Source organism: Calidris pugnax, unplaced genomic scaffold, assembly GCF_001431845.1.
Source record: "Calidris pugnax isolate Ruff unplaced genomic scaffold, ASM143184v1 scaffold60, whole genome shotgun sequence".
Lineage (NCBI taxonomy): Eukaryota > Metazoa > Chordata > Aves > Charadriiformes > Scolopacidae > Calidris > Calidris pugnax.
In genome coordinates, this window is record NW_015090831.1 from 5,734,713 (window position 1) to 5,751,343 (window position 16,631).

The 16,631-nt window shown below is 35.9% G+C and overlaps 1 protein-coding gene across 2 annotated transcripts in view; it reads left to right on the top strand.

Moving 5' to 3' along the window:
• The window catches only part of ZRANB3 (zinc finger, RAN-binding domain containing 3), a 53,678-nt gene that overhangs the window by 22,719 nt on the left and 14,328 nt on the right, over positions 1-16,631 (top strand). For both annotated transcript variants that reach the window (XM_014941139.1, XM_014941138.1), the window contains exons 3-11: positions 792-810; positions 3,568-3,746; positions 6,977-7,208; positions 9,332-9,417; positions 11,684-11,855; positions 12,235-12,363; positions 13,807-13,926; positions 14,666-14,785; positions 15,304-15,483. In XM_014941139.1, the coding sequence (XP_014796625.1) occupies positions 792-810; positions 3,568-3,746; positions 6,977-7,208; positions 9,332-9,417; positions 11,684-11,855; positions 12,235-12,363; positions 13,807-13,926; positions 14,666-14,785; positions 15,304-15,483 (1,237 nt within the window). The remainder of the gene's footprint in view (positions 1-791; positions 811-3,567; positions 3,747-6,976; positions 7,209-9,331; positions 9,418-11,683; positions 11,856-12,234; positions 12,364-13,806; positions 13,927-14,665; positions 14,786-15,303; positions 15,484-16,631) is intronic.

Genomic DNA, 16,631 nt, shown 5'->3' on the forward strand with positions numbered 1-16,631 from the left:
TTTGATGAAGAAGCTCGCGTGGGCTAGAAACCCTTAAGTTCCCTAGACCCTACTTGAGTTAAGAATGTTGTACTAAATAACTGAAATAAACAGAACTTAAGATACCTATAAGAAATTCATATCAAAGATGTCATTTAATGTTTATAAAATGTAAATATGCTGGACAGAATTTACTAGTTTTGACTGGGGACTTGGAGTTATCGTTGTCTTTACATGGAGCAGCATTAACTGTCTCCTAAATGGGGAAAAAACCCAATTTCATTTTCTAATACTTTAGCTAATACAATGGGCGGGGGAGAGGGAGTGTCTGTTTCTGTTTCAAAACAAATGTGACAGCTCTGGAAAGCAGCTTTCTAAAACCAGTCTGACACATAAATAATCCTTATCATGAAGCAGCAAATGCATGGCTGTTTCTGAAAGACAATAAAAGTGAAGATGCACTTCTTGCCTTGAAAATGTCTCTTAAGATTACAGTTAATATAGTACTAGATCAAAGCAGCAATTCAGTTTTACAATACAAATTCTTCAGTAATGCTAACAAATTGAATATATGTTTTTAATAGGCATGTGTGTTTTCAAATTCATACCAAATTTACTTTTTGCCATTGATATCTGTAAGAATGAAGTCTACCTTTATTACTTTCATTGATTCAGTAAATCCATAACTTAAATTTATAGTAAACAATTTGTAAGTATTGTTTAATCTGCTATTTATTTATTGGTTTATCTGCTATTTATTATTAATTTCTGCTTCCCTCCCCCCCACCCCTGTCTTCTTGTTTCTTATTTAGGTGTATGATTGCTGATGAGGTAAGTGATGTTCCTGTTCCTTTAACGCTATTTCTCTTCATTTAGTACTTCATGCAGATGTGACTTTTTTTTGTTTGAGAGATGTGGGCAGAAAGGTTGCTAATGAAAGAAGTCTAATTCCTGTGATATTCAGCAGAATTCTGAAAATATCTAAGTGGGGGTAAAAAAAAATGAAACCTGACACAAGCTTAAAAGAATCTTTGAGAAAACTTAGAAGGTTACTTTTAATTGTATTTATGTAGGTTAAATCTCCTGTATTCTTAAATCTTAAAAATATTAGCTCAATTGATTTTGATTTATTTAAAGCACTTTATAATTGCATAGTTAGCTATTTTTATTGGATTAGGAGACATTCCTGGCCCAAAGAGGTGGATCTTGAACTGATATGCTTTCCAAAAATGAGTATTCTTAAATGCACTGATCAAGTGGTAATAATGAAACTCATTACTTTCATACATTTGAAAATGTATATTTTATTCCATACTAATGAAATTGAAGTCCAGCATTTCTTCACACAGGTAAAACATTTTTATAATAGAGTATAATGTTCTTGATGTGTTGTCACTATAAAACCTTACTGAAAAAGAGGTGATGTTTAGGAATTCATATAGTCTCCCAATTCAAATTTGGATTTTCTTGAAACAGTGTGGGGGGAGAGGGAGGGAGAGAGATATTGATTGATTACTGGGATTAAAGCATCTCCTCATAGTATAAAAATCTCATTACAGCTGGACATAAAAAATCTTGGCATAGACTGTGAAATTTCTGGAAACTTTGGAGAATACAAAAGCATTCAGGGGAGGAGAAAAGGGAAGCTTGGCAAAAATTGAAATACCAGCAGCAGCTATTTGTTTATTAAAACAAGTTTTTTATTTCCTTGAATGAGAAAATAAACTGTGCATAATTATGTTTGCAATAAAAAGTACTGCAAGATATATTTATTCTGAAGTAAATAATGTATATTTCATAATCACAATAAGTCTGGTGCTGGTGGAAGTATTGTGCAGTGGTGTGTATCTTGAGCTTGTTGACATATCTCTAAAATAAAAAGAAAATGTTGGTAAAAAAAAGCATCAGTATCATGAAATTCTATACAAAAAGAAGTTATATATGAAAACTAGAGATCGTATAATTACTGCATATATAACTGGATTATGAAATTATCTAAGGATTAAAGTATATCTTTTTGAAAATATCTCTTTGAAAGGTATTCTAAAAATATGTTGCCTTTCCTTGTTGGAGTGGGAACAGGCAAGAATTTTACCCCAAAAAATTCGTGTTTTCCATGTTAGACATTTCCATGACTGAGAAAGATGTGTTTAAATGAAAAAATAAGACCATAATATTTTCTGTGTTTTTTCCTGTCTCTCACACTCTTACAATCTAGACCAGTGATCAGCTATATTGGATCTAGATTGTTGTGGGAGCGCTACTGCCAGTGACCTGGCTTTTATTCCCTGCTCGCTTCAGCTCAGTTGCCTGGATCATCACCAGTGACCTGGCAGTCTGAGTTAGGGAGATAACTGTGGCAACAAACTAAAAAATAATGGATTTTTTAATTATTATTTTCTTGGATTTGTTTTCAGCTGGCTCAAGCACTACTGGGGACACAAGGAGGGCTTGCAGGAAAATTTTAATGAAAACTTGGCAGTTCTCAATTAAAACTTAGTATCACAGTAGTTCTCTGATTCTTTTTCTTTCTAGTAATAGTAGAAATATTCATTATGTTTTCCTCTATACCTGGCAAATCTCTTGGTGATAGCATTACATCAGTCCATTTAAACTCAATACTGAGGATATAAGTATGTTATTCTTTCCTGTCTGTACTGTGAGTAGTTACGGAGCAGCAAATCAACTCAAATATCCACTAGACTCTGTGGAAAACCTCAACAGAAATTTTAAGGCCAGTCTCTGCTGTAGTGCTTAAGAGGAATCTGAAACTATCTCTTGCCATGTGAACAAGCAGAGAAAATAGCTGCATTCTTTGAAAAAATCTTGGGCATTTTATTTCTTAAGCAAAATGCTAAATTCTGGATCTTATATTAATCTGTTCCTATCTATATTCGTAACTCATTAGATAGGAGCGTTCCTGCCTTGGCAATATGAAGCAAGTACTTTCTGTTACATACACAACTGTGTATTCTATCTTGACCCTTCACATTGTCTTTAAATCTGAATTCTCCACTAGGTGGACTTCCTATGCAGTGTTACAGAATAAAGAGAAACTATTAGCTATGGGGAATGAAAGCAGTAGTTTCTTTTTGTTGACTTACTGGGTCAAAAGCAGAGTTTTTCATACAGATCTTCCTTTGTCCTTCAGTTGCCTGTGCAACTTAGGACAAAGTTGGTTTTATGTTAAAAAGACATCCTATATTTTTCTTCCCTTTGAGTAGCCTTTTAAAAATATTTTTTTTAACTTACAAGTTAGAGTTGGATCTGTGTACCCTGTCTGTCCACCCTACTAATACCCTGAACAGAAGATCATCTGAAACGAATGAAAATACTTCTCTTAGCTCTAATGAGCTAACCAGATGTAACATATCTATTAATCCATGTAAAGAGAAGCATCTTCTTTCATAAAAGATGGTCTCTGGTAACAAATTGACAATGAAACGGACACTATGTAACTAGCTCTTTGGCTTTGTTTCCATTATCTCGTTCTATCTTTGCAAAATATTTTTGGCTTTTCTGAATGGAATATGCTCTCTGAGCACAGACCTCTATTTTTAATTTTTTTCTTTTATTTTATTTTTCCAGATGGGGCTAGGTAAAACAATTCAAGCAATTGCCATTTCCTACTACTATAAACATGAATGGCCCCTTTTAATTGTAGTGCCTTCATCTCTGAGATACCCTTGGGTTGATGAGATGGAGAAGTGGATTCCAGAACTCTCTCCAGATGATATTACCATCATTCAGAGCAAAACTGATACTGGGTGAGTAAAATTCATTATTCTTCTATAGAAAGGCATGTTCAATTCCCCTGCTCAAGCAGGGCCACCTAGAGCCAGGTGCCTAGGACATGCACAGATGGCTTTTGGCTATGTCCAAGGGTGGAGACCCCACAACCTCTCTGGGCAACCTGTGCCAGTGCTCAATCACCTCTGCAGTAAAAAAGGCATTTCCTGATGTTCAGAAGGAACTTCTTGTCTTTGAGTTTATGCCCATTGCTTCTGGTCCTGTTGCTGAGCACCACAGAAAGGAAGGAGCCTGACACCATCCTCTGTGTACCCTCCATTCAGCTATATATATACATTTAGAAGATCCTCCCTGAGCCTTCTCATCACTCAACTAAACAGTCCCAGTGCTCCGCTTTAAGCATCTTCATGGCCCTTCACTGTATTCTTCCCAGTACATCCATGTCTCTCTTGGCCTGAGGAGCGCAGAACTGACACAGCACTCTAGGTGTGGCCTCACTGGTGCTGAGTACAGGGGAAGGATCACCTCCCTCAACCTGCTGGCACTGCTTTGTCTAACATAACTGAGGATATCTTTGCTCCAAAGGCACAGTGCTGGCTCATGTTCAACTTGGTGTCCACCAGGACCCCCAGCTCCTTTTCTGCTGAGCTGTTTTCCAGATGGGTGTCCCCCAGCATATATTGGTGCAGGGGGTTGTTCCTCCCCAGAACGTTTCACTTCTCCTTGTTGAACTTACAAGGTTCCTGTCAGCCCGTTTCTCCAGCCTGTCGAGGGCCCTCTGGATGGCAGCATGACCATGCACACGCCTCCCAGTTTTGTGTTACTATATTACAGTAGTTACTCGTCTCCTTTGAAGATGAGAGGTCTGTTTGTTGCAAAGTAGCTACCACTTGTCTGCTGGAAATTAGATTACTTCAGCGTGTCTGAAATTGAGCATATACAGTTATTTCTCAACTCTGAATTATCTTGTATTCATTAGCCTCTGTAAAACATTTTGAACATATTTTTGGAAAACTTCTGGTATGCGTTACAAAATAAGGATGTAATTACTGTTAAAATTCTATTTAGCGCACTGAGAAAATTTGTAAGTTAGAATAACTATTCTCTAAATAACTGAAAAGGTCATCATGACCTAAGTTTTCTATCTTTAGACTTAATAGCTTGAATTCATCAGGGAGAGACTACAAGTCTTGGGTGTTATTAGAATAACTCTCCTGTTACAGTCAATTACAAGGGTATTTACTCAGCTTCACTGTAAATGACTTGGTTGATTTCATGGTGATGTCTAGATGTTGTTCTAAAACCTCTGGGTAAGGAAAACTGATCTTCACATAGTCTGGGGGGTATCAGAAAGTGACTTGACCACCAAGATGTGCAGATGAGACAGTAGCTTGGAACCTTCATTGTCGTAACTGGATAAATCCAACTGCAAATGCATCTTAAAAACTTAATCAAGGGGTAGTTGCTACTGAAAAAACTTAATCAAGGGGTAGTTGCTACTGATAGTCAAAATTTAACTTTTTCTTAGGAACATGGGAATTAAAATAAGGATCTAATGAGTCTTTTTTTTTAAAAGCTATTTAGCTAAAATGCACACAAACTTAATGCTTGTAGTACTGAATATAGAAAGGACAAATGATGGCAAAGTAAATACCAAACAGAATTCTGTTTGTTTTATCTTTCAGCATTTTTTAAAGGAGTAGACCTTAACCATTGTCACTTTTGTTCAACAACAAGCAAAGAGGAAAACTTGGTTTTCTGCTTGTTTAACTTCCAGGAGGCTTCCTAGCTGTAAGTGAGGTAGCTGTTGAACTAATTAATATTTTAACATTAAGAAGTGTTTTATGCATTTGCAAGAAAATGCAAAAATACAGCTGCCAAACTTGCTTTAGCATTTTGTTAAATTCTGCTTCCATATGTTCAGCTTTGATTTCTCTAAGTTCAATACTTTCCTTTTCTTGAAAACTTCAGCAATGAATTTTTCTGCTTGAATGATGTTTAACTTCTTAATTTAAACAGGTTAAAATATACTTAGGCATCAATTTAGGTTTTTATAATTTCTAACTGAATTTGAAACTGGACGTTTCTTGAATAAATTGGTTCCACTAAGAATAAATAATTTTATTGGTATCTTTTTATCCACCCTTCACAAAGGGGTAGGAGAAATTCTTGTTGCTACATTTATCTAAACAGCACCAGCCAGAGTGTGTAGTGCATCGAGCACAGCACCAGTGCTCTAACCATTGCCTCTCCTTCCATATCCAGAAACATGACTGTACACGTACTTTCTCCCTCTTAAATAGTGAAGGAAACTTCAACTTAGTGGGTTTTTTTTTTGATGTTGCTGCTGGGGAACAAATGAAAATCATGCCAGCAGAGCGGTAGTGTCTGACAGATGGGTCGCCCAGCTCTGACTCTCATTCTGGTGACTTGTTTGTCTCACAACCTTAAGAGTTCCTGTGCTGCTCAAAGGCTCCTGAAGGGCCACAGTGCTCTCTAGTGATATTGAAATCAATTTGTGCTTTGGGCTTATATGTCTTTAAATATATTGTAAGAAGTTCCTTTCCAACTAAATACTAGTTTTCCATCTTGTGCCTTATTGATTCCCTGCTTCCAGTTTTGTTTAATTCATAGGCTGTTCAAGCAAAAAAGCTGCAGAGATGGCTCTGATAAGAATGTGGGGTTTTTTTCAGGTGGTGAGATTCAGTCCAGACTGTACTTTTACAGTACCCAGATACTCAGAGACAGTCTAGTTAGTCATTTGTTCTGCTGCTAAAGTGACTCTTTGTACACAGGGCAGTAGGTAGCTTGTGGAGAGACACAAAATTCTGCGATTCTGTGATTATTAGTTCAGGTGTTTGGGTGCTGATTACAAAGTGTGCTCACAATGATCTGACCTGCGTGGCTAAATTTTGATCCAGCAAGTGGATTTGTCCCATGAGATACTCCTGGAAAGGAGCACAAGTTGAAGCAAAGCAACCAGATAAATGGCATTCCTTCTAAATGCAGTGTATGTCTTCTGAAAATGGTTATGAAATGGGTGTGATTTATAAATGTGAGATGCTAGCATGTTTTAAACACCAAAAGCTGTTGTTGTTAGCCTGACAGCCCACTAATTCATCAATCCAAAAGGTCTCATACAAAACTTCTTGCAAAAAAAAAATATCAGTTTGGTATAATTCCTTTGCTAAGTTAATTTTCCTAGAATGAAAATTTACTAAGAAAACTTCTGGATTTTCTCTTTTAGGAGAATATCAACCAGCAAAGTAACGATTCTGGGGTATGGCCTGTTGACTTCTGATGCACAGACTTTGGTAGACACTTTGTACAGGCAGAACTTTAAGGTAGTTGTGATTGATGAATCCCATTATATGAAATCCAGAAATGCCACCCGCAGCAAGATTTTGTTGCCAATTGTGCAGAAAGCTCTTAGAGCTATTCTTCTTACTGGAACTCCTGCTCTAGGAAGACCTGAAGAGGTATTTGACACATTCTGTTTTGTTTGGGGTTTTTTGAAAGGATGGTATCAGTAATAAATGAACAATTGTGTAGCTTTCTTGAATATATACAATTATATGCATTATGACATCAAACAGTGCACTAGCTGCATCAGGAAGCACAAATATAAGAAACTGAAGCAATGAAAGCAATGTCTTTTAGTTTGAGTTGATTATATTGGTGTTTACAGATTTGTTTCAAGCTTGTGCACAGGTGACTTGAGACAGTGTTTCTTGTAAGAAATAAATCTCACACTCCACAGGCTGGCTGTTGGGTGAAACAGAAAACAGAGAGGCCTAAGTAGAGAGCTATTTGTTTCTACCACGTAGGAGAGTGCTTGGTAGACAAGAACATGTATTAAAACTTCTGCTTCCTCATCTGATATAGGAAGTCCTTTGTTTATCGCTTGTCTTTTGGATATTCCAAAGGTTCACTTGTATTGCAAAAGTGCAAAAAATATATCTTGTGCTTGTTGAAGTCCAGAAAGACAAATTTTCCTGTGAAGGAAGTTCAACTAATGGAATTGGGGAGCAGCAGAGAGGAAACCAAAACCACATGGGTTTTATATTGAATGCAAGAAAACTGCCTTTATTTATCAAATGTAGAAATAAATGGAATATAGGAGCTAATTTGTATGCAGGGAACTTATAAGGGTTAATATAAATAATACTTTACACCTTAGATTTTCTTGCTTATGCCAAGACCTTTTAATTTGTTCAGAGAGGTTATAACTTGAGAAAGTTTTCCATTATATGAAAAAGGCCTTTGTATATTATGTGCATTTCTTTAATACTTTAAAAGAAGTATTTATATCTGTATTATGATGATGATTATGATGATAATAATGATAATTATGGCATTTCCTGCATGTATATGAATTCTGTGTTATACTTTTATACTTTTATGTACTTGTATACTTTTATACAGTTGCTTACTGATACCAAGATCAGTAAGCAACATCACTAAAGGTCCTCAAAGGAAATCCCTTTCCTGGTAATGGGATCAAAACATGACTGAATGGAAGACAATTTGAGACATTTTTATAGTGATACCAGAGTTCTGTTATAGTTTACAAGACAGAGTATAAAAAACATTACGTCTCTCTACTCAGTTTCATGTTATACGCAGAACCTTTCTATGAAGTCTTTAAATGGCATATGTATAGAAAATGAGAAGCATTATTTATTTATATACATTTATAGCAAATAATTATAGACAGTTTCTTGTTTGGCCTCAGTCAGTGTCAAAATAGCAGCTTTTCACTGGACAGATAAGTTGGTGTTGGTTTTGGTTTCTTGTTTTTTACTACTGCTTTTCGGTTCTCTGCCTTCCACCTTGAAAGAATCTTGTGAAGGATAAAATTAGGCTGTAGTAATTTTCTTTTGAGAGGTCAGTAGGATGTGATTAGGTAATATGAACGCTTAAATGGCAGAAGTGATGTACAGTAGACTTAAGAGGATAGCAAGGAAATGCATTTGGGAGAGAGCCTTCCATATTACTGTTGTTTCTGTGCTACCCCTCAACACTGTGTCTTGGATCTAATAGTTATTTTTAATCCAGAAAGCTTTGACAGTAAAATAGCTTGTAAAGTGGGGTTCTTTCTGGTTGTTAAGGTTGTCTAAACTGATATTTACCTCCTGTTACTCAACCAGGAAGAAAGGTGTGAAATTTCTGGTCTGTATTGACATAGTCTATTTTTTAAAGTAAAACTTAAGAATGAGTAGGTTTTTCATGTATTTTAAGAAGCAGACTATTCATGGAATACCTGCACTGAAGCTTTGCCTATGTACCTGGTAAATGACAAATGTTCTATTTTTAGGAATAACATCTTCTCATCCATGTTTTCTTGTTCAGTATAAATCTTTTCCAGGTCATCAGCACTGTGTTAGTAGTGTTCAGGGTGCTCTGTTGAGGGCTTCCTACAGCCGTTCTGTCTCAAAACACTTGCATATTCCTATGGAATATCTTTTACATGTGTGCCAAGCTGTGTATTTTTTATGCAACTGTTGAATGTAAACTTAACATAATAGGCATGTAATAATTACTTCTGAATACTCTTACATTTTCAGGCAATTTTTCACTGTCCCTTTTTTTATTTATACAGCTTTTCATGCAGATTGAGGCACTGTTTCCAAAAAGATTTGGAACTTGGAATCAATATGCCAAAAAATACTGCAATGCTCGTGTCAGGTATTACTGTACTTGCTCATTCATTTTCCTATGAATGTCTTTAATTTTCTTGTCATGTGAGGTGAGAGAATCAGTAAGTAGTACCTCTATTGCTCTATCATACCATCTTGGAAAGTCAGGGTCAGATGCCGTCTCCTACATCAGAGAGGATTGGGAAGAGGATTAAATTGTCAGGAGACTTTATTTGAGGACAGAATTGGAAGCTATTGAAGTTTGATTGGTATTTGATTTGGTATTGAAGTACCAGCATTCTGGGAAGTAAAATGATTTATGAATTTACTGTCATTGGTATGAAGTGTGTAGGTTTTACCTTTAGAGCTGGAGTTTCAGTGACAGCTGAAATTTAGGAGTTTCTGAGTCTCAGCCATGTAATATCATGTAATAATTTACAGCTCTGTTATTTGCTATCCCTCCATACTTGGGTGGGGAAAAAGACCAATGTTTGTCTCCATATTTTACGGGCTGACTTGAGTAAAAGTAAAGGTATAGAACTCCCAAAAGCACGGTAATGTGTGTGTAATTCTGTGTGAGGGATCAAATATAGGCATTGTAAGTTCTTGTCCACCAGCTTGCCTCAAATTTGCCAGGTAACATTGCTCATTACACTTTCCTCCAAACATGTGTCTAATGAATTTTAACCCATTTTTATCCCTTGCATCTTTCATGAATTTTCATCTTTCCTGTGCTTTAAGTTATTAGCTTCAGGAGGGTTCATTTCCCTCTGACTTGCTTCCCTCAGCTTTAATTTAACGATCAGTTTCTCTGTGTTCTAAAATAGAATAGGACAGAAGAAACTCCGATCTAAAACGCTTAGTTTTACCCATCTGAATCTATGTTACAATCTGGAATGAAAGAAATTATGAGACAGGAAGAACTTTTAAAAATTTCTTAGCTAAAAAATTTCTTCTCTACAACTTTGCATACATTCAAAATAATAGATTTTGTCAGCTAAATTGGCTAGCATTTAAATTTAATTTTTACAGTAATAATTACATGGTTTCATTTTCAGATAACTTGTTTTTCTCCATCATATGCATTTTATCAGCATTTTAACTTCAAATAACGTGCAAGAGCGCTGTCTAATCTTCAGACAGAGAAATGCTATTTTTTCCGCGGTGTTTTGACTGAATGCATCTGTAATTTTCACACCACAAGTGTGCGTGGGTACAGCATGGTTAGCTACTCAATCATAGATGATTACCTTATTTTTGGAGTACCATAAACGTAATAAAAATCAAGTTTAGGGTTTGGCAAGCTTTCAATAAATAACTTTGTCTTCATGACTTGGCTGAAACAAAACATCTTGTGGTAATAAACTTGATAGGATTATTTTAGGCAGGACTTTCTGTGAAAATGTTGGGTTGATTTTTTTACTTAGGTGTTTTCATAGACACCTGTTTCTAAAGATGAGGGGTGAAGTATTTCTGTGAGATTTTGCCTGATTTCTTTTATAACCTGAATGCTTAAGCTTGAGGGGGGAAACCTTTCTAAGGACAGCCCTATAAATGAACCAAAGAAGAGATGTGAGCAAAAGATCTTGCTGGCTTCCATCTTTGTAACATTTTGAGTGTGCTTTGCCAGTACTTCACCAGTGTAGAAGTGAATCCCTCAGCCCCTTTCCCAAATAATTATAGGCAGGTAACTAACCCACTGTTGATAAGCTTAGTAAGGCTTAAAATTCTCTAAATTATAGTAATAAAATGAAATTTAAAAACTCAGTAAAATTACATGCTTGCAACATACTCTCCTGGCCTTGGAAAATGCTACCTGGGCTTTTCTCCAAAGGCAGCAAAATCTGTCATGCTCATTCTTTTGTTATCTCCTGGCAATGCTGACAGAGAAAAGCTGCTGTTCCTGCTGCAACACTTCCTTAAAAACAACAAAGCAAAGAAAGAACAGGGAAGGCTTAGTTAATAATTTTTGTCTTTTCAATGTTTTAGCCTTAAACCTACTTCCTCCAGGTAGCCTTGCTCATTAAATAGTACATTTAAAGGTGGTGCCTTTAGATTTAAGTCCTGTCTCTCTGACTATAACTAGGAGGGAATTCTCAAGAGAGGGGGGAAATAAAGGAATATCAGTGGTGATATTTGCAGCTTTCATCATAGTATCAGTTATTCCCATCTATAATATAATAGTGAGGATTTTCATGGTGAGATAGTCTTCTCATTAGTCCACTGACACCAGAGTAATAAAATGATACCTGAATGATACTCTCTCTATCTACTAGAGCTACTTTTTACCCTCAGTGTTGATTTTTCATTTTCAGGTTTTTTGGTAAAAGAACTCAATGGGACTGTAGAGGAGCTTCAAATTTAGAAGAGCTACATCAACTTTTAAGTGAAATAATGATCAGAAGACTGAAGAATGATGTTCTAACACAGTTGCCTCCCAAAGTCAGGCAACGTATTCCATTTGATCTCCCTCAAGCTGCAGCTAAGGTGAATTTTCCACTTTTGCTAAAAACACATTTGTTAGTAAATAGTAATATTTATGTATTCATATGTATTTATCTGTATGCATGTGTGTTATAGTTACAAAGAATGTGTGACTATATAGCATAGCATCTCTTTTTAAAATACAATATGAAGAACATGAACATGGCAATTTTTTGGTATCAGATGATGGTTACATTTGCTCTGATTTTAGTATGATCATCTTCCTTCTTTTAGATTTTGAATCCTAAAGTTATTTTTAGACAAATTTGATAGAGTTCTCAAAAGCACTCAGTTCCTGAACATTTTGTGCTTGAAATGTACATGTTGAGGTAGAACATGCTTTGTACTATGTATCTAACTACTGATCTCTTCTGCCAATTAGAATTTGAATACCACTTTTGCAGAGTGGGAGAGATTAATGAGAAATCTGAATTCGGATGCCACTGAAAGCCACTTTTCTCAAGTCATGAATCTAATCACACGCATGTATAAAGAAACAGCCATTGCCAAGGTAAGTGTGGAAGTCTTCTCAATATATTTAAAATACCCAGTGTGTTTTTAATTTAAAAGTTGTATTGGCCTGAATACTGGATGAGGTTGGTTGGTTTCTTTTATAGTCATGATGTGGAGAAGCACTCTTTTTCTCTGTATGTTTATAGAATAGACTGAACCCCATTATCATGACCTGAACTAAGTATTAAAACTCTTACCGATTAGATATTCACCAGCTGGCTGAGACTGGCCAGATAGTCACCCAACAGCACTAAACTTGTGTCACACTTAGGGATATACCACAGGTGGGTATTTCAGGGATGTACCTGTGTGTCAGCAGCTGCCCCAGGAGGGTGCAGACGCAGCCCTTCTGCTGGTTTTCTCCCTGTGGATAAATGTGGACGAACAGTCCCCTCTCACTGGGCTCTTTCTGTTTTATCAAATGGGACCCCCTGTATTTTCCTCCTATAGTACTGTAGCTTATGATGTAAGAAAAAACAAGTTAATAACCAAAATCCTTTACATGCCTACTTTTTACCCAGTTACCAGGTTCCATTAGGCTAACCTATTTTTAGAAAAGGAAAAAAGAAATTAAGTAATTCTCTTGGCTGCTGGAGCAGTAGGAGTTGAGAATCTAACCAACTCCCTCAAATTTTTCTCTCCTTATCTTAAAAATATCACCGTGGTTCTGTTGCTATTTCTTCCCCACTGTTCTAGTCTCTGCCCTACCCTCTGCTAATCCATTTTCAAAGAGAAAGTTGAAAGAAAAAAAAAAAAGAAGAAAAATAGAAATCTGAGGATAATGCAGTGGATATTGTGTTAACCACTGGTCACTGATAATTTTTATTATTGTCAGCATTACTTCAATAGTTTTTGTAAAAGCTATTGAAAATTATATTTGACACAGAAGAATTCTATGAATGTTTAATTAGAGCAGTCTTTTATGATGGTATTATGGTATCATGAAAATATCAAAATTATTCTTTCAGTTTTGATATATGGCTTTCTGGCTGCAGATACAGAAATTCTGATTGCACAGTACATTGTCTATTTGAAATATGTTTGGGCAGAAATCAGTTGGGATGTTTTTTCATTGTTTGGTTTTTTCAACTATGGCTTAAAACATCAAATAATAATGTTGTAATTAAAAAGGAGTTTACCTGTGCCTTAATCTGGAAGAAGTGTCATGTAATTATGGGATCTTTTGAGAATAAAGGTTTTTTTTTTTCCCTGGAGGAATGAGATAGGTTTCACAAAGACATAAAGTTGTGGTTTTTTTTTTTTAAACAAAAATTATTTGAATAATTTTATACTTAAATATGTTTGATAACCTTTTAAATGGATAACAAAAAATGTGGTCATTTTTCTTTTCATATTGCAAGAAATCAAACGACATTAAAATGAAGACTGTCTTTTTGAACATTTTGTATGTCTAATTAATGAAAACACACTCTTATTCCAGGCAGGAGCAGTAAAGGACTATATCAAAATGATGCTTGAAAATGACAAACTGAAGTTTCTAGTTTTTGCTCACCACTTAAGTATGCTTCAGGCCTGTACGGAGGCAGCTATAGAAAATAAGGTAATGATTTAAGAAATGCCCACACACATTTAACTTCAGACTTTACAAATGTGTATGAGCTGTCTTTGAATTCAGTAGAACTCCCCGTGTGTGCAGGAATTTATGAATTTTAAGTATATACAGATCAGTGCCACTGGATTAAAGGGATTGTGTGGTTTTGAAGAAATGTTTTGTGTTTGAGGATAATGTAAACACTCATATCTAGTATGATACATTATTAGTGAATCAGTGTAGTAGGGAGTTGTTTTCCAAGTTTTTCCACTGAAGTGTTTCTGTCTCCTTCCTGTTTTCTACAGAACACTGTCATCTCACCTGAACATTTAATTCGAAGCAGTAAAAATATTTGCAAACAACGCTCACATTGTTTTGATCACAGACTCTTAACCATTGCTAGGCAATAGTGGTTAACTTTGCTATTTCATATTGTTACTATTTTGCAAATGCTTGGAATTTTAGTAAATCATGTCCAGGAAATTGCAGAGTCTTCTACAGAGTATTCAGTTTTAAGATCCCATGTTGTTCTGTCTTCTGCTCTTGTAAGCGGGGAATACTAAGTCTGCACTTCTCTAGATAAAGAGGCTTAATTGTAAATCAAAGGCCAGAGTACCGATGTATCCCTGTCCCTATGGCAGGAATAGAGCAGATTTTTTTCATATTTTTTGCTGGGGGATAGAGGGTGACTGGGTCAAAAAATGGACATGGATAATTTCATTTTTGTCTCTTTTATGATGGGATACAGGTTCGCTACATACGAATAGATGGAAGTGTTCCTTCTGCAGAAAGAATTCATCTTGTTAATCAGTTTCAGAAGGATCCTGATACCCGGGTTGCTATTCTGAGTATTCAGGCAGCTGGTCAGGTAGGACAAAAAAGAAAGTATGTGCAATCAGAAACTTGAAGAATATAAATACTGAAGTCATTGGTTACTGCAGTGATTTACGGAAGGCGGTTCATGCAATATGTCTTTTGTAGACTCAAGTATTCATTTTTTGCACTAATCAAGTTAACTGTTTTAAGCCTCTGTTGAAATTACTTGAATAAAATAAAGATAAGCGGCAGCATCTCATTCTTTAATAACTAGTAAATTTCTCTAAAAGGACTAGATTGATAAGAAATACATCTTACTTCCATAATGAGAAGCAGTATGCAGTCTTTGCACAATATTGAATACTTGCACAATGTTTTCTGAATCTTTTTAATATCCATCTGAGGCCCAAGGAAGAAAACAACGTAATAGCCCATCTGCTGTCCAGGTGGTCCTTCCTATTTCCATATAAAAATGTTCTGTACAACATTTAGCTTTGTTTTACTTCAAATATTCATTTGTCTGCGTGTGGAATCTTTTCTTTCTAAAATGCAACTACTTGTTTTGTTTAGGGTTTAACTTTCACTGCTGCTACTCACGTTGTGTTTGCTGAGTTATACTGGGACCCGGGCCATATAAAGCAAGCAGAAGACAGAGCACACCGAATCGGGCAGTGCAGTTCTGTGAATATTCACTTCCTTATTGCAAAAGGAACGATGGACACTCTTATGTGGGCAATGCTGAATCGCAAGGTATGTGTGGCATAGAACCAAATAATCAAGAACTCACTGTGATTAAGGCAGCACTTCAAGGGCATATGTCAAATAACTGCCTTGCTTAGCTAGAGCTGTGTCCTATGGTAAGACAGATTGATACACAATTGCTAATCATCAAAATGTCCATGTCTGTTCTGAATTAGTCTTTTCTAGCTCTTTGCTCTCCGTTTAAGATCCAAAGATAAATAAGGTAAACTCTTTGCTGAGATGAATGGGATGGTTCACATCTACAAGAGATCATTGGTGTATCTTCCTTCTAGCTTTTTATTGCTCTGGTTGTTCAATTTACAATTTTAAGGTTTTCTGCTCACTCATAACAACTAGAGCTTATTATGGAATTTGTTGTGGTTTTGTTGGGGTTTTTTTTGTTTTTTATTAGATGAATGATGTGCCTTAAATGAACTTCATTTCTTAGAGGCAGGAGCATTCTCAAATAGTTCTTCTTCAGTAGACCCAAAATTATCGTAATCTTATCTTCTGTTGCCATTTTCCTCAGGTATTACCCAGTTCTTGTTAGGGAGTAGTTCTGTTCTGCTTTCTTTCCTTATTTAGAAGATCTTCAAGAGTTCACAGGACTAAGAAAAATAATTTGGCTGTTTTGCTTTTGTGACCTTTTTGTAGCCTTTGATACCATTCATTAGTGTCTTGTTTTGATAATGAGGTGTGTTAGTGTTCTGTCAGCCCTCGTTTTCTGACATTTTCAGAAGTGTCAACACAGAAAGAACTGCCTTTTAAACTCTAGTTGTCAAAATCATTTGAGATTGTGGTTATACAGGATTTATTCTGGTGCAAATGTCAACTTATAGTTGTTGGTCCTTCATTTGGCTACCACTGTGGTGTTGTGATTCAATTTCTTGTGTCTGTAGAGTTACTATATTCAGAACTGATAACTGGTTTTTTGCCAATATATTCCTCTTCTGCTGAAAAGTAATCATGGCTTAAAGAGCCTAAGCACTGCAAACTGTGTCTGATGTTCAGTTGGGGAATGAAATTTTGTCTTCTAGTTCCTGATTCCTGTAGTTACCTCTGAAAAAAACCTCAGTCCAGTACATTAAGAGTCTCCTCCAACACGGTGCAGACGGGTCTCAATAGTTCACCAACAGTTTATCTTACAAATTCTGTCA